General features: G+C 44.5%; 2 protein-coding genes and 1 pseudogene across 2 annotated transcripts in view; 1 reads left to right on the top strand and 2 right to left on the bottom strand.

The window, feature by feature from the left end:
* Positions 1 to 8,406, bottom strand: part of npr2 (natriuretic peptide receptor 2) — a 52,518-nt gene extending 44,112 nt beyond the window's left edge. Inside the window, exon 1 of the mRNA XM_089019913.1 lies at positions 7,360 to 8,406. Coding sequence (XP_088876039.1) covers positions 7,360 to 8,062 — 703 coding nt within the window. The 5' untranslated portion in view covers positions 8,063 to 8,406. The remainder of the gene's footprint in view (positions 1 to 7,359) is intronic.
* On the top strand, positions 2,730 to 4,036 carry LOC148884159 (uncharacterized; annotated as a pseudogene).
* Positions 8,407 to 9,572: 1,166 nt separating the features above from the next.
* Positions 9,573 to 18,255, bottom strand: alad (aminolevulinate dehydratase). The gene is made up of 12 exons (XM_089019914.1): positions 18,117 to 18,255; positions 17,481 to 17,606; positions 17,312 to 17,362; positions 14,471 to 14,567; positions 14,215 to 14,350; positions 13,285 to 13,368; positions 13,038 to 13,126; positions 12,834 to 12,889; positions 12,673 to 12,760; positions 12,207 to 12,293; positions 11,909 to 12,038; positions 9,573 to 10,262 (listed from the first exon to the last, which is right to left on the bottom strand). The coding sequence occupies exons 2-12, from the start codon at positions 17,597 to 17,599 to the stop codon at positions 10,204 to 10,206; spliced, it is 996 nt and encodes a 331-aa protein (XP_088876040.1). The 5' UTR covers positions 17,600 to 17,606; positions 18,117 to 18,255; the 3' UTR covers positions 9,573 to 10,203.
* Between the last annotated feature and the right edge of the window lie 93 nt (positions 18,256 to 18,348).

The raw sequence follows: 18,348 nt of genomic DNA, 5'->3' as shown, positions 1-18,348 counted from the left end.
TTCAAACTCTTGGGCGGGGCAACATCCACAAAAAAAAAGTGATTTTTAACTCACTCGCCTTCCATTCCCAAATTTATTCGGGAATTGAAATGTTTTCTTTGCCGGGTGTGCCGATAAAGTGCTGATCAGACCCCTGACAATGTTTGTTTTTTCCATTCCACAAGGGGGAAGTATTTGCCTTTTGTCCATGGTAGCGCTTTGTTACAGCTTCAGCTGTTGTTAAAGCATTAATATGAATCAATATATATGTATTGTATTGTATTGTATTGTATTGTATTTTGTACAGCCGCCCCCATTTCAAGCTCAGAAAACTCCAGACCCATATAACTTGGAAATTGACTCTTTTTTTCTGATGAATGTTTATGTAGTCCTAAAAGTCAATTTTCTGTGGGTCCTGCAATTGAAGTGAGAATGACAAAAACCCTGGCACTGGAATGGACACATTTTTGCACATCATCTGGCCCTTTTTCGACCTATCCTAGAGGATGCGATGATAAATAAGATCAAAAATTGCACTTGGACCACTCACCACATAGTCCGCTGTAAATATCATGCCAGAGAGCCAGAGACCATTTTTTTTCCACATTCTAATTTTGGCTCACACTCTTGGAGTGAGTGTAACCTCTACTACCAATAAAATCAAGTCTCCTGGTTAAATATTTAACAGAGCTGCTTTTGGGCCCTTTTTTGGGGGCGGCTCTAAGCCTTGTATTTTGCGTCGTACTTCGACACTCTCCCTTTTTTTGCAATCCTTGACGTAGGCACACGGATGAAAAATAAAGAAATAAAAAGCCTTTAAACGTGGAGCGTTGACAAAAGGTTGTTGTGCTCATTTTTCCAACCGACATCTTCATTGTCTGCTCACGCTGCAATCAACCGACCGGCGTGTTGACAATGAACTTTGACCCCGCCACCTCCACTTGGCGGCTTTCGTATCCACAAAAATATAGAAGGGCCATTATTTTGATTCCAGACATACGGCGGAGAATATGCCCACAGCTCGGAGGCCACTTAGCAGACGTTTCCTCATTGGTTACACTCGTGTTGTACCCCGACTCTCATCTGTTCCATCACGGTTGAACCACGCCAAGTGGTTCCACTGTCTGCTGGATCGCAACCAAGATAAATGCCCTCACATTCGGGGGGCAACATGTTGTGTTGCGGCGGCCTCTCGTCCACACAAATACACGTTCAAGTTGTTTCGTCAAGTCCTTCCACATTTTCACGCTACAAGATCAGAATCCTCCGTGTTTTACTTTCTGACTAATTAGACAATGATTATATATATATATATATATATATATATATATATATATATATATATATATATATATATATATATATATATATATATATATATATATATATGATACACACTATATATATATGTGATACACACTTTTTGGCTTACACACTCTGTCTGGGAACCAATTAAGTTCGTAAGCTGAGATCTCACTGTATATATACGTATATATACATATACACAGGCTGTTCGCAACACAACCTGCGAAAGTGTACGCTCAGTGGCAGGGTTCTAACAGCAGAGCAGACCCTCCAAGGCTGGAAATTGAAAGATACTGGAAAGGCATATGGGAGAACAAGGTCGCACATAACAGCAGTGCACAATGGCTGGTAACTCGAAAGAGGAGCACAGCAACCTCCTTGAACAGAACCCAGTTACCATCACAGCGGCAGACATACAAGAAAGAGTCTCAGGTATGAAAAACTGGACGGCACCAGGCCCGGATATGGTCCACACCTACTGGCTAAAGAAACTCACAGCACTCCACGAGCGCCTAGCAGCACAAATGAACCAGTTGCTGATGGATGGGACTCACCCAGGATGGCTAACCGAAGGGTGAACAATCCTGATCATGAAGGATTCCTCAAAGGGTGCAGTTCCTTCCAACTATCGGCCAATAACCTGTCTCTCCACAACATGGAAGCTCATGTCAGGCATCATTGCGGCTAAGATAAGCGGACACATGGATCAATACATGAGCAAAGCACAGAAAGGCATTAGTAGAGACACTAGAGGTGCCAAACATCAGCTGCTGGTTGACTGAACAGTCGCACAAGACTGCAGGTCCCGACATACCAACCTGTGCACAGCCTTGATTGATTACAAGAAAGCATATGACTCGATGCCACACACATGGATCACTGAATGCTTGGAGTTATATAAGGTCAACAGGACCCTGAGAGCCTTCGTTGCAAACTCGATGAGGATGTGAAAAACCACACTTGAAGCTAATGGCAAGCTACTAACGCAAGCGTCCATCAATTGTGGCATATACGAAGGTGATGCACTCTCCTCACTGCTGTTCTGCATAGGACTGAACCCCCTCAGCCAGATAATCGCCAAGACAGGCTATGGATACCGCCTCAGAAATGGAGCTACGATCAGTCACCTCCTCTACATGGATGACATAAAGCCAGGGGTGGGCACTCCTAGTCCTGCAGGGCCACCCTCCTGCATGTTTTCCAAGTCTCCTTGTAGCAACACACCTGATTCAAATGAGCAGGTTCAATGTAAGGCTTCCGCAGAGTTTTGTGATTATCTGATCATTTGAATCAGGTGTATTGTAACAGGGAGACTTGGAACACATGCAGGAAGGTGGGCCTCCAGGACTAGGAGTGCCCACCCCTGCATAAAGCTGTATGCTAAGAGCGAAAGGGACATAGACTCTCTGATCCACACAACCAAGATCTACAGCTGTGATATCGGGATGCCATTCGGGCTGGAGAAATGTAGTCGAATGGTGACTAAGAGGGGCAACGTAGTCCACATTGAAGGGGTCTCACTCCCTGAAGGAACAATAGCAGACATTGAAAACAGCTACAAGTACCTTGGTATACCACAGGCCAATGGCAACCTCGAACTAGCAACAAGGAAAGCGGCTCCGACCAAATACCTCCAGTGGGTGAGGCAAGTCCTCAGAAGCCAGCTCAATGGCAAGAACAAGACCCGGGCAATAAACAGCTATGCCCTGCCAGTGATAAGATACCCTGCAGGAACAATAAGGTGGCCAAAGGAAGAGATCCAGACCACGGATGTTAAAACCCGAAAACACCTCACCATGCATGGAGGGTTCCATCCCAAGTCCAGCACCCTGAGACTGTACACAAGCCGTAAGGAAGGAGGCCGCGGACTAGTGAGTGTGAGAGCCACTGTCCAGGATGAAACATCCAAGCTCAATGAATACATCAAAGAGAAGGCTCCAACGGATGATGTACTCAGAGAATGTCTCAGACAATGGGGAACAGAGGATGAGGTGCTGGAAGAGGGACAATAATGGAAGGATAAGTCCCTACACGGTATGTACCACCAAACCATAAAAGAAGTGGCTGATCTCAAGAAGTCCTATCAGTGGCTAGAGAGGGCTGGCCTCAAGGACAGCACAGAGGCACTCATCCTGGCTGCCCAAGAGCAGGCCCTGAACACCAGAGCCATAGAGGCAGGGATATACCACACCAGGCAAGACCCAAGGTGGAGGTTGTGCAAAGAGGCACCTCAGACAATCCAACACATAACTGCATGGAGCGCCATAACCAGGTGGCTGGCATAGTCTACCGAAACATCTGTGCGGAGTATGGACTGGAAACCCCAAGGTCAAAATGGGAAACACCTCCCAAGGTGGTGGAGAATGACCGAGCAAAGATCCTATGGGACTTCCAGATACAGACTGACAAGATGGTAATGACCAACCAACCAGATATCGTGCTCATAGATAAAGGGCAAAGGAAAGCCGTTGTCGTGGATGTAGCGGTCCCGAGTGATGGAAACATCAGAAAGAAGGAACATGAGAAAATGGAGAAATACCAAGGGCTCAGAGAGGAACTGGAGAGAGCCTGCAAGGTAAAGGTGACAGTCGTGCCTGTGGTGGTCGGAGCACTCGGGGCAGTGACCCCCAAACTCGACGAGTGGTTGCAACAGATCCCGGGAAGAACATCGGACATCTCGGTCCAGAAAAGCGCAGTGCTGGGAACAGCACGGATACTGCGCAGAACCCTCAAGCTTCCTGGCCTCTGGTAGAGGACCCGAGCTAAAAATGGGGGACAGACACCACCCATGAGGGGTGAGACGAGGATTTTTTTTTAATATACAGTGGGGCCTCGGTTTACGAATACCTTGCCTTACGAACTTTTCGGTTTACCAATGTTACATTTATGAAAATTAAACCTTGACATACACACTATTTTCGTGATACACACCCCCCACCACGGCTGGCATAGAAATCTTCGGCGGAAGAACACAAAAGCACACGACCGAACATCGTCCCAGCCGGCCTACCTTTCCACGCCCCCTTTCTATGAGTGCACACGTCAATCATCTTCAACGATACTTTTCCCGTTATGGGACTGAAAAAGGTGCCACCACAGGCCCGTGTTCAGCCGAAGAAGACACAAAACAAAATAACAGTCGAGGAGAAGAAGGAGATCATTGAGGAACACGAACAAGGTGTGCGTTTGTGGCGTCACATGTGCGCACCGCGGCTGTCATGTGAATCTCAGCCTGACACATCTCTCACGCTGTGTGTCACTTCCCTGAGAGTAACTTTCTACGACCATTCTACAAATAAATAGCCGGGACCGTCCACCATTGCTACCATCCTTCGCCTAAAAGCTTTACACAAAGGCGTTACTTAGTCGATGCTTTCACATGACTAATTACACCGAAATTGTCACGTGCGAGTTGATAGATGGGGCGGGACCGCCGCTCCCGACCTCCGTCAGCCGGAGAAGACAGAAAACAAAAGTCAAAAACAGTCGAGGAGAAGAAGGAGATCATTGAGAAACACGAACGAGGTGTGCCTGTTGATCCCCTAATCACCGATATTGGGACATTTCAACGAGTCGCTGTCACCTCACCAGTGACATGATTACGACACCTTGCTGTGTTTTGTGTTGGCAAGTCCAAGAGTTTGCTTTGCACAAGGTGATTGTTAGCAGTGATCGCGGAAATTTGTTGCTTTCCGGGATCGCGAGTGTGCCATTTTATTTTGCCGGGCTTGACAGGCTTGTTGTAATAAAATCTCTGTCAGCACCTACGGGACTTGAAGTGGATGCAGATGACATCGAGGAGCTTGTTGCTGACCATAATGAGGTCCTCAACACAGAGGATTTGATGTGCCTTCAAGAGGACAGGCAGAAGCAGGACATTCAGGAGTTGATGTGCAGGCTTTTATTGAACACTTCCATCCAGAAAAGGCTGGCTATGAGAATCATCAACATGATGAATGATAATGTGATGCATCAGTTTCGTAAGACCTTACAAATCAGAAAGCAACAGGTGTCAATTAAGAGCCATCAATGACCATCATAAATGTAAATAAAGTGACTTTATTATATAGTGCAGTGTATTTCTTTCATTACAATACAATAGCACATTTATTATACATAGAATAAGGTGTGTTGTGTGTAGTTTTAAGGCATATTTAGTTGAAAATTATATTTTATGGAGACCCGGGAACGGATTATTCTCATTTTAATGGTTTCCTATGGGAACATTTTTTTGGGGATACACACTTTTCACCTTACACACTCTGTCTGGGAACCAATTAAGTTCGTAAGCCAATGTCTCACTGTATATATATACACATATGTATATATACATATCTAGGCTGTATATGCACACACACAGTAAATTGGATTGCGTTCCTGTTCCAAAATGATGAAACCTTGGCGCAAAAGGGAATGTCCCTCCAAGTATGCTTGGATGACATTGAGTCACCCAGCCACCCCCCATGGAGCCATGACCTCATCCCCATCTCACACTTTTGTCAGAACGAGGAGAGTGAGTGTGAGCCACGCTCTTTGTCATCCAACGTGGGTGAGCTCATGTCAGTCAACAGCGGGAATTAATCCGGGGAGCCTTTAAAACACAATATCAAATCAAAAGCCAGCCGTGAGAAGCACGACTTCCAAATATGTTTTGTGCTAATAATGGAAAATAGGAGGGTGTCGTTTCTTCTGACCACAGTGTCCCACATTGTCGTTTGCCAGGAATTCCATGCAAGGAAGAATTTGGGGAACTGAAGTGGGCGGATGGGGGAAGGGTGCAGGCTGAGGGTACTGAACGGGGCTTGATAGCGCAACTGCGCGCAATCACTTTGTCAGCTGTAAAAGCTCAAACGACGGCAACAGTTGAAGGCGCTTCTCTCCCGTCTCGGCCTCTCGTCACCTCGGCCCAGTTGGCACAGCAGATGGCCTCCGGGCTATCGGCCGCTGGACTCAAAGCGAACGTCGACCAAGCGAGCCTGGACAAAACCGCCTGCTTCCGTGACCTCAAGCCGAGATGGAGGGGCGTACCGGGGTCCATTTGTTGCCGCTCCATTCAGTGATCTGAGATTCCGAAATGCGGCTGCTAGCTCACTCGCTCAGCTGCTAACTTGCTAGCTAGCTTGCTCGATAGATGAGCATGGAATTTCAAAAGTTTGATTTGCTTATGCGGGCCGAGTAAAATAATGGATTTGACCCTCGGGCCTTGACTTTGACACCTGTAGGTTAGATAAAGAAGAGGTATGGCACAAGCAAAAATGTCCCCCATTTTATAAAAAAATGGAGTTTGGGAGAGTCAACATCAACTAGGAGGGGGTCCAAACTTTTTGGTTCGAGGGCCACCAACAGAAAAACAGAAGGGCCATTTAAAAAATTGGGCTATCACTAATCTTGTATCCCACGTCAAATTACATACATATATATATATATATATATATATATATATATATATATATATATATATATATATATATATATATATATATATATATATATATATATATATATTGTGTAAGGTGGGCCACAAAAGACCCCCAGGCCTTAATTTGGATCCCGGCGGTCTGTATGATGCAAACGCGTGAAATGGTCAATTCCCAACAAGAATCACGACAAGGTCAATCTCACAACGTCTTTGCTTCATTTTGCTTGATTATGTGCGAGCTTCTCTCTCTCCTTGCTGTTAACGTTTGTGTGGTGGCGGTTTTGCAGTTATCAAAAATTGAAATTTCTTTCATAACTTTGCTGCTGTGAAATGTAAATTTCTCCATTGCGAGACTAATAAAGGCAAATCCAATCCAAATCCAATCCAATCAATAAATCACAGCAAATTGGGATATTTTTTAGGCTAGCGGAGAAGGCTTTGCAGGCCTTGACGGTCCGCCACCGGTCAAATATGAGCCGGGTTGGGAAACAAAACCTGGAAAGTTTTCGTTCCAGTTGGGATGCTCCCCAATGCGGAGTCTTGGTGTGTTTTTATCCTCATCCCCACGCAAAGGGATTTTATAATTAAAGCGTTTTTCTGTTTCATTTGCCGAAAATGCCCGATGACACGAGAAGTGAAGAAGAAGGAAGGCTTACTTCTGCCTCGCTCTTTCATGAAGGCGATGAGCTCCTTGTAGTGCTTGAAGTCGTCCTCGTAGGGCTGCGCCTCCACCGTGACGTTCATCTCCTCCTTCAACTTGAGGTAGATGCCCTCCGACAGGAAATAGTGCGGCCGGTCGTCGTGCCTGAGGTCGTGGAAGATGACCACGGCGCGGGACGTCCAGTTGAAATGCGCGTGGAGCGCGTTGGCGAAGTCTCCCAGCTTGGTGGTGGACGGCCCGCTGCGCACGATGGTCCGGTACTCGTCGCGCTTGTCGAAGCCGTACGCGGGACCTCCGGCGGTGACCAGCGGGACCTTCCAGTGGGACGCGAAACGCCCCACCGAGGCCAGCGGGTACACGCAGCCCGGCCCGAAGAAGGCGTCCGGCCGCACGTACAGCTTGGCGTCCACCGCCACCACTTGGGCTCGGCTCACGGCGCACGAACCCGTCAGCGGGTCTTCGGTGCTGTAGTTGAGGACGTGGACGGAGCGGCCGAGCAGCAGCCCGTGTTTGCCGCGGAGGTCCTCTCGCGCCATCAGGAGGGCCGGCAAGACTCGCGGGAGGGCCCACGGGTACTTGTGGTGGTTGTCCGGCAGCATCACCGCCACCGTGATGTCGATTCCGAGCGCCGGGAGGAGGCAGCAGCAGCAGCAGGCGGCCAACAGCAGGCGGCACCCCGGCGCGGCTCCGCGGCTCATGACGCCCGCACGCCCGTTGCGAGCGCTTCGACTACGGCACTGATGCAGAAACGACCGCTTGGCCGACAAACATAAGGCGCCCTTTCCCTTCCGTCCTTCTCCCGTTTTCTCTCAAAAGTCACGCAAAGTCGCCATGTTGGTCGTTGTCGGGCGGACTGTCTGTCTGTCCCATGCGTGTCGATCCACGACCAAACAAGTTGTTGCTCGCACAGAGATGTACTTTTAGCGGCACGGCATCGGTCTCAAGACTGACGGTGCGCGAGGGAGGAGTGACAACATCCATCCAGATGACTTCAACTTTAACGAGAGAAACCCACACATCCGCCCCCCCTCCGCGCCGCCACTCCGCCTCACGCGTCACGCTGTGAAGAAATTCAGTGACGGGCTGCCGTGTCGAATGAGACACATGTCATTATTACATCGATACGTTCGTTCCATCACACTAAAATGCGTGCACGTTACATTAGATTAAAACGAATTTCAAGTCAAACATGTTTTAATTGTACATAGCGATTCATGCGCTTTGTTAGTGACTGGAACAAGCACCTCAAATAAGAAGGCAATGTTGGGCGGTAATAAAATTATACATAACCTAAAATATATAATGTCAGATAACGCTAAAAACAATTTACGTTTAGTTTTTTTTTTCACAGCGTATGAATACAGTACAACTCACAAAACGATCGTCAGTCGCCCCGTGGCGGCCACCTGAGGTAGTTGCGCAGGAAGGAGGACACTTAAAAACACAATTTCCCTTCTATAATAATAATAGTGCTGATAATATATGTAATTTATAAGCGCCTTTCAAAACTCTCAAGGACACTTTACAGTCACCGGTTGAGTTTTTCTGCGGGAGAGCAGCGGCGACCGAGCGTTAACTGAACCGGGAAGTAACGCTCATACACGCACACATGTATCACGTTTATAATCAATATAATAATATAGTTTCCCGAATGACAAAAAGCACTGTACGTATTACATTATATATAACCTAAAATATATGTCAGATAACGCTCAAAACTATTTAAGATTAGTTTTTTTTTTACAGCGTATGAATACAGTACAACTCACAAAACGATCGTGAGTCGCCCCCTGACGGTCATCCTATGTAGTTGCGCAGAAAGGAGGACTTAAAAACGCAATTTCCCTTATATAATAATTAAAAAAAATAATGATGATGATAATACATTTGATTTCTAAGCTCCTCCAAAACTCACAAGGACACTTCACAGTCACAGGTTGAGTTTTTCTACGGGTGAGCAGCGGCAGACGAGCGTTAACTCTACCCGGAAGTAACACGCACACACACACACGCCCACACACACACACCCACACACACACACACACGCGCGCACGTACACTTATAATCAATAAAAATAATAGTTTTCCGAAAAACAAAAATGACTGTATTACATGAGAACGTAAATATGTTGACATTAAAAGCTATTTCAATGGAGTTATTTTGGCAGTAAATGAGAGCCTGAAGTATGACTTCCGCCACACCACGGCGTGACCTCGAAAGAAAGCTTTTAATATCTGCTTCAAAGGGATATTGGTCACCAACATGGATGAACATCAAGTATTTGAGAAAACAGATAGAAGCTACTACATTCAGAAACCTACATGCACAAATAACAACAACAACAAATGATTTTCAAAATGAACCAAAAACATGATCTCATCAACAGGTGAACTTAATTGGACATTCCGAGAGGTTTTGACGCAGAAATGTATTAGATTGTTCAGTGTTTATTGCGCAACAGTTGGCGGTATGTAAAACCGAGAGGTGAAATTAGCTTAGCTTAGTTGACTAGTTAGAGCTTGTAGTGCTTTTCCGCTCCACCTTGAACTTTGACCTGAATGAGAACATTTCAATGTTTTGTAAATAGTTTATATCGCTGTGAATCTGGGATTTTAAAATCCCACCCCAATTTCTTCCAAAAAAATATATATAGATAGATCCATAAGAGAATTGTTGACTATAAATAAAAGCTGTCATATTGTTACACAATGCCCACTTTTCCCCACACAGACTTTGAATAAATTCCCCAAAGTAGTGAATCTGTCAGTGTTGCTATAATGTTTTCAAGTGATGTTTTTTTTTGGTTGCTCGCTTAAAAAGAGACGTGGCTCATCCTTCTTCATTCTTTCAACCAGTTGAGCAACTGAGGGGTGTAGTAGGTGATGATTATGTCAGCGCCTAAAAAAAAAAAACCGTTACAAAGCTGACTGTAACAATTTTTAATATCAATATATGTCCAGTATATCTTTCCATGTATTGTTTATATAATAACTGTCTCTCACAGGACCGTTCATTTTGACAAAGATTTGGATTGAGCAGAGTACGGTGTCATCATGAACACCATTGCATATTATTCCGTGTACAGGTAACATCCGACTTACGACCATCTGGTACTTACGAGCACCCATACTAACGACCACGACCTCAAGACCATATTTAAAAACAAAATATTCTACGCCTGGCACTGCAACGTATGCAATTGTATGACAATTTTGGCCAGCCAGCATCTCACTGTCGCACAGCAATCGGCCGTGTGATGGCACCGGAGGGAGGAGTTTGCGAGTCAGCCTCCAAGTCTCTAGTCAACATTTTGAATGGATTTCGACTTACGACCATTTTGACTTACGCCTGTTTGGTTGGAACAGAACTCCGTCGTAAGTCGGGTGTTACCTGTATATCTTTCATTGTATTGTTTATGTAATTACTGCCTTTCACGGGACCGTTCATTTTGATAAAGATTTGGATTGAGCAGAGTACGGAGTCACCATGAACACCATTGCATGAAATATTATTCCATGTATTTAAACACATTTTTGGGGAATTTAATTGTGATGGTGATCAAATTATTCATCATAAGGACCCAAAACACTCTTAATATATACTTTTTCCCCCTATAACACATAGGTGTCCAAGTCAAGGCCCGGGGGCCAAATCTGGCTCACCACATCATTTTATTCGGCCCGCTAAAGCGAATGAAACTTGTGACACTCCATGATGCATGTTAAATAATAATAATAATAATAATAATAATAATAATAATAATAATACATTTAATTTTTAAGTGCCTTTCAAAACTCTAAGGTCACTTTACAGTCACGGGATGAAGTTTTTCTGTGGATGAGCAGCGGCAGCCACATGCACCAGCGTTCACTCAACCCCGAAGTAACTCAAATAGATAGAAAGCTAGCTAGCTAATGGATAGCTAATAAATAAGTAATAGATAGCCAGATAGCCAACAGCTAGCCAGCTAGACAACTTAGTCAGCCAGCTAGACAGCGAATAGCGAGCCAGCTATCTAATGGATAGCTAATAAATAGCTAATAGATAGCCAGTTAGCCAACATCTAGCCAGCTAGACTGCTAGCTAGCCAGATAATGGATAGCTAATACAACATCATTTGTAACAGAGCGAAAACTGTTTTATTTTCATCGGGCTGTCACAGATTCAGAGTCTATTAAGTCCTTTGGCGATGGAGCGGAATTTTGTGTGGTCATGTACATAATGTGTGATTTATTGTAATGATGCAATAAAATTAAAAGATAAACAAAGTTCTAATGATATGTCAGGGGTACTGAGAGGTACAGACCTAAAGTTCCAAAACTAAATTTCAAATTGTTCCACAAGAACACTCATTATTTTGGACTTTGAAATTTGAAAACTAGTCATTGATTCCGCTCTGTATGTAATATGTGGAGGGGATGAAACATGCTAATGGCTTCCCCAAATTCATAACGCCCCCCACACCCCCCAGAGGAAACGGTAACTCCAACGTGGCACCCCTGTTATAGCATAACAGATGAGAACAAGCAATAGTTGTCACTCACCTGCCCTGCGGAAGGCGGTCATGGCCTCCATGACAGCGGCTCGTAAGTCAAAGGCTCCAGCTTGCGCTCCGTGCCAAATCATGGCGAATTCCCCCGACACGTTATAAACAGCAAGGGGATGAGTAGGGAACTGAATACAGGCAGAAGAAAAAAGAAAAAAAACAAGAATGACAACCTTCATTGCCACATCCACACGTGTCCTTGCGGCGTCAAATGAATTCTTCACATTCTTTCAAAATCTCGCCATGATGTGAAAGGACGCATGCGGCAAATCGTGAAGACGGACAGACGGACAGACCTTGTCCTTGACTTCTCTCACAATGTCCAAATACGGCAGAGCAGGTTTCACCATCAGCATATCGGCTCCTTCTCTTACATCTCGTTCCTGAAGCACAGTATGCCGTTAGGCAAACTTTACGTGATACCGTTTGGAAAAACATTTTGGTGTGTCAAAGTCAAGGCCCGGGGGCCAAATCTGGCCCGCTAAATCATTTTATTCGGCCCGCGAAAGCAAATCAAACTGAGGAAATTCCATCCTCATCGATTGAGCTACCTAATGAGCTAGTTAGCGATCGAGCTAGCTAGCTAACCTTTTTTTCTCTTCAGCTAGTTGGCTTACATCACAGGTGTCAAAGTCAAAGCCCGAGGGCCAAATCTGGCCCGCTACATCCTTTTATTCGGCCCACGAAAGCAGATCAAACTGCTGAAATTCCATGCTCATCTATCGAGCTGGCTAGCGAGATAGTTAATTAGCTATTATTTACCACAGCTCGAAGGGCAAGTCCTCTGGCCCCAGGGGGGAGTTGGTAGCAGCGTCTGTCCCCAAAAGCCGGCTTGGATTGCGCGGCATCTCTGCATCAACAACACCGCAAATGTTGCTATTCGTCATTGTGCAAATGTTTTTTAATCCCGTAGCAAAATGTACCTGAAGGGTCCATAGTAACACGAGGCAAACTTGGCACTGTAGCTGAGTATTGACACCTGCAGATCCAAACAAACCACACAAATCATTTGAATTTTCGCATCTTTTGAAGAAAATCAAGACTTTCGGGTGCGCCTTATACACCGGAAAATAGGCTACTCAAGTTATTAGTTGGTCATAGTTGCGCATTCGTCCAACTTACTGTACCTTGTTTCCCAAGCCGTTGGCAAGCAGCGCTTGTTTTATGGCCCCAACTCTGCCATCCATCATATCCGAAGGAGCAACAATGTGACAACCTGCAGCAAAACGCAAACAACCGACTTGAATATCAAAAAAAAAATCTAAACAATTAGACAACACTGCCCAATTGGTAAGTTCTACTAAGACACTTCCAAGTGCCTTTTTTGTGCACTTCAAACATATGATGACAGAAATTGAGGGGCGGGGTGTTTACCAGCTTTGGCATAGGCTAGCGCTACTTCTGCTAGTCTCAAGCAGCTAGCATCGATGTTCAGTGAACCATCTTCATTCAGGATACCTGGAAGGCAAATTGAAACGCATGGAGATTGTCACTTCATTTTACTGACATCAAGTCGCAAAGACACGGGTGTCAAAGTCAAGGCCCGGGGACCAAATCTGGCCCGCCAGATAATTTTATTCGGCCAGAGAAAGGAAATCAAACTTGTGAAATTGCATGCTCACCTATTGAGCTAGCTTGTTAGCGATCAAGCAAGCTAGCTAGCTAGCTCTCCTTCTATTTAACTAGCTGCCTAATCCCTTGGATCACTGGTGTTAAAGTGAAGGCCCGCGAGCCAAATCGGGCCCGTCATATTATTTTATTCGGCCTGAGAAAGCACATCAAATGTGTGAAATTCCATGCTCACCTATCGAGCTAGCTTGCTAGCACTCAAGCTAGCTAGCTAGCTCTCTTTCTATTGAGCTAGTTGGCTAATCCCTTAGGTCACTGGTGTTAAAGTTAAGGCCCGCAAGCCAAATCTGGCCCGCCATATTATTTGATTCGGTCCGTAAAAGCAAATCAAACTCTTGAAATTCCATGCTCACCTATTGAGCTAGCTTGATAGCGATAAAGCTAGCTCGCTAGCTAGCCCTTTTTCTATTGAACTAGCTGGCTAATCCCTTAAATCACTGGTGTTAAAGTTAAGGCCCCTAAGGCAAATCTGGCCTCCGATATTATTTTATTTGGCCCGTGAAAGCAAATCAAACTTGTGAAATTCCATGATGCTTGCTAAAGAATGAACCAAAATGTCAAATTGTCCCATGTGAACCACAATAACAGTCATGATTTTCGACTGCAGATTAAAGCTATTCTCTCTGTGAATATTTAGCTGACTAAGGTCTACGATGGCAAAAAAGAAACACCGACCGCAGTGTCCGTGCGACGTGTAGGGACACAAGCAGACGTCGCATGCAACTAGCAGGTCAGGAAAAACCGATCGGATCTTCTTCACGGCCATCACGGCTGGCGTGTCCTCTGTGTCCGCCCCTGATCCTCGCTCGTCCTAAGGCAAAAAAAAAAGAACTAAATGTCTGCACAGTAAACTCTTGGAAAAGTTCTCATCGTTGCAGTTTGTGACCTGATGAGCAAACAGCTTCACACTTTTTAGATGGACTGAGCATACCTTTGCGATATTTGCCGGCACGCCAAAGATCAGCACGCATTTCAAACCATTCTGGACGAGCGGCTGCAGCATGCCTTCCACTTTGTTTAGCCCATATCTGTCAAATGGAATACATTCCAAATAGATGCAATTGGGCCGAAAGAGCAAGAGAAGAAAACTGGATACCTTGGCTTCCGAACTTAATTGGTTCCCAGACAGCGAAAAGTAAGGCGAAAAGTGTGTATCCCATACATTAATTTCCCATAGGAAGCCATTAAAATGAGAATAATCCGTTCCCAGGTCCCCATAAAACATAATTTTCTACTTTCTAATTTTCTAAGCCTTAAAGGACAACCGACGTCTCCGGACAAGTTGTGTCCATAATTTGTAAAATGGCTTCAAATGACTTTTACTGGGCCTATTTTAATAAGATTCCACCGCATATAGCTATATTTTACGTTTTAAGACTCAAAAACAAGACTTCCTGAATATTCAGGAAGTCTTGTTTTTGAGTTGGTGACGAGTCCGTACGTGACATCACTAAAGGACCGCCCTTTACCGTAAAAAAGACGCATTGTAGCGGTCCTTCCATCACATCAATGTATTTTACTTGTTTGGTCTGGTGACTTCGTGTTGCACCCAAAATCCGCCAGAAGAGGGCATCCAAGCTCCATATAAAGAATTTATCAGCCTGTGGAAACGGAGGTCGACATTTCGTGCCGCTTTTTTGGGGTGAGAGATTTTCCCCCAATGTTGCCTCAAAATGGCATGGAATTGTCACGTTTTGCGAGGTGGTGATGGCGGGTGCGGATCCCAAAAAGCAGGCAGGAGGGAGCAGCAGGTTGTTTGACAAATTGTATTAAAATAAAAGGTCAGCAGGAACAAAATGTAAAACATCAAAATCATCTGAACAGAAAAAATACAAAGTATCAAAAGAAGACCAAAAGTAAAAGTCCGCCAAGGTTAAACAAACACATGCACAGCATGCAATTGCAGACAAAACATGCAGCAAACAATGAACCGACACCGGATGGTCGTGCCGGGTGTCCTTTTGAGTGTCAGTGATTAAAACGACCAGCACCTGCGAGGCTGCAGGCAGGGCTGACGTCGCTACCCGTTGGTCGCCAATCTGATCGGGACGACCAGCACCTGTGCAGGTGCAGGCGGGGCCGACAGCGCCCCCCGTTGGTCGCCAACCAGATCATGACAGGAATAAATTCTTTAATCGATTGCAAACATGTATGCCTTCCTCTTCAGAACTATTTGAATCATATTCATCACTGGATGTGTAACAAGAAAGCATATTCTCCGAATCTGAAGCCATTGTTTTGATTCACTAGCAATGCAAGACGTCTTGGCGTGACGTCACGAACTGGGGCGGGACTTTCTGAAAATGCCCAATTCTCAGGTCCATTTTTTTGCAGATTTTGGACACTTTAAGTCATTTTTATTGGTGTTTTGCATTTGACTAAAAATATGGGTATTTTAGATGCTATAAAACGTTTTTCTGGTGTCAGTTAAAAAACAAACACGTGACGTCGGTTGTCCTTTAAAACTACACAAAATATACCTTATTATATGTATAATAAATGTGCTATTGTATTGTAATTAAAGAAATAAACTGTACAGTATAATAAAGTAGTTTTATTTACCTCTGGGATGGTCGTTAATGGCTTGATGGAATGCAGTGTCCGGTTTCATCAGCATTAAACACATGATGAGGAACGTAGCCTTCTTCTTCCACAATCTTGAGGAATGATTCCTTGTAAGCTTTGGCAGCTTTATCGTCAGAACTGGCTGCCTCACCAGGACGAATGACACTATTAATCCCTGCACGATGCTTAAAGTTCTCAAACCATCTGTGGCTCGCCTTAAAATAATCAATGGATGACGAACTTCCAGGTTGCCTCTTGACAATATCCGTTTGAAGTTGCCTTTCTTTGCCATAATTTTACCTAGTTACTCATCAATTGTGTTCTGTTTAGCTGGGTTGATTGCTTTTTGCATCAAGTGTACAGATGGCTTGTGCGGGTTATTTATTTTTATTAATGTGTTATTTTAACCTTGCAGGCTACACTCTGCCTTTGAACTATCAAAGTTGAAACGAGTCAGAATTTCACTGTGTTTTCTATCCATGTTCTCACTGTCTCTCTGTCGTCTGCCTATCTATTTTTGTTTGCAGCTCTGTGTTTCTGTAACCCCCCCGCCTCCCCTCTGCTGCGTTCTTGACCAATCACGTGCAGCATTAGTCGAAGACCGGAGGCAGGGAATAGAGGACAAAAAAAGTCAGCTGCAATTTCCTTGTTAAGAGAACGGGCTCATTCGCAAAGGACACATCACTCATTGTGGCGCTCCGTGTGTATCCCGAAAGATAGTTCGTATGCCAAGATTACTTTCTGCTGAATTTAATGTTCGGAAGCCAAAAAGTTCATTAGCCAAGGCTTTCGTAAGCCAAGGTTTAGCTGTAATATGATATAATTATGCACAACTGCCCATGTTTTTATGCTACTGTTGTGTTTTTTATTTTGCTTTATGTTGACCATTATGTGAAGCACTTTGGTACAGTTGCTGCTGTTGTGAAAGCGCTATTTAAATTAGGATGTATTTTATTGTATTTTCATATATATATATATTCCACGCCAGCAACATCACAAATTTGACTGTAACGTATGCTCCTCTTATCTGTGTCCTCAAACAGTATTTGGTGCTTGAGCCACCCTGACCTTTTTTATCTCAAGACAACACCCTTTGCATCAGTTGGAGCTTCTGCGCAAATGTTGCCCCTGTCAGCATTGCACTATAGTCGGTCAACAATTACTACCGGAATTTTATAATATCCACCCCTAGCCTCTTCCCCATTACCTGGCTTGTCCAGGGAGGCTCCCGATAGGCTCCACGGCATCAACATTGTCTCTATTGAAGTAGCAAGAAAGACGGAGGAACAATTTTCATGCATCCATGTCATTGTAACAAATTACAATCCCACACAAGTTTGCCTGAATTTAGTTGAAGGTTATGTTCGTCATCTTACGTGATAAAAATGGGGTAAATGAGATTATCTGCTTTTATATCTGTCGCACACGTCTGCCAGTATCTGAGCGTTGGGTGAAAATAGCCACTATGAAGAATGGACTGCGCTGGGGTCTGCATCTTGATCCTGAGAAAGGCAAATTTACAGACATTGAGAAAGACTGCACGAGGCACCGTGAATGTCTCCGCGAGTAGACACTTTATGCACGCCATTGTCCTTCATGATGGTTCAGTCAGCGTTAAAATTGACCAAGCATGCGTGATGCTCTTCGCCGAACAACTGCCCACATACAGCTCAGGTTCCATCATACGTATATTTATTTCATTTGGTCTTTGGACATAATAGACCCTCACGTTCACCGAGTTGTAACGTGGGCGCAACTGTTTAATCTAGCTCATATTTAAGTAATCGAGGTACTTACTACATGTTTGCCAACATGGATATTAACTGCACAATAATTGAATCCAAGTGAGTTTGATGTGCACGCATGCATGCATATAATGAACAGCGAGAAAACGCCAGAAAGTAGTAACCATGGCCAGAAAAAAATGTTTTAAAACGTGCAAAATTAAGGAGACGTCAATTAACTAATGAAAATAAAAGCAGGTAGCATATAATCGAAAAAAAATCACTCACCTGGGGAAATAAGACAGCCCGGTGGGACGTAAACTTCTTCAGCAGACTGACCGGTTAAGTTTCAGCTTTAGATGCGATTGTCACTGTCAACACTTCGCCAGCTACATCATTACCGCCATCTAGCGACTCGGTGTAGCTTAAAAAAAATCAACAACTATAAACCAAAAAAACAAAACATTTAAACAATGTGCGATGTTTATGTATATATAACGTAGGGAATTACACAGTTATC

The sequence above is a fragment of the Hippocampus bargibanti genome, linkage group LG18 (genome assembly GCF_051943395.1).
Source record: "Hippocampus bargibanti isolate YZ-2025 linkage group LG18, ASM5194339v1, whole genome shotgun sequence".
In the NCBI taxonomy this organism is placed as follows: Eukaryota; Metazoa; Chordata; class Actinopteri; order Syngnathiformes; family Syngnathidae; genus Hippocampus; species Hippocampus bargibanti.
The sequence above is the reverse complement of the archived record's forward strand: the minus strand, read 5'-3'. Positions and strand labels throughout refer to the sequence as shown.

What these genes read in the sequence shown, in the direction of transcription:
- alad (XM_089019914.1), bottom strand. Translation starts at nt 17,599, where the DNA reads ATGCAGACCCCAGCGCAGTCCATTCTTCATAGTGGCTATTTTCACCCA. An exon ending in GACTTGCCCTTCGAGCTGTG is followed by an intron (nt 12,294 to 12,672) that starts GTAAATAATAGC and finishes ACTGTGCTTCAG; the next exon opens with GAACGAGATGTAAGAGAAGG. An exon ending in TGAGAGAAGTCAAGGACAAG is followed by an intron (nt 12,039 to 12,206) that starts GTCTGTCCGTCT and finishes GCCTGTATTCAG; the next exon opens with TTCCCTACTCATCCCCTTGC.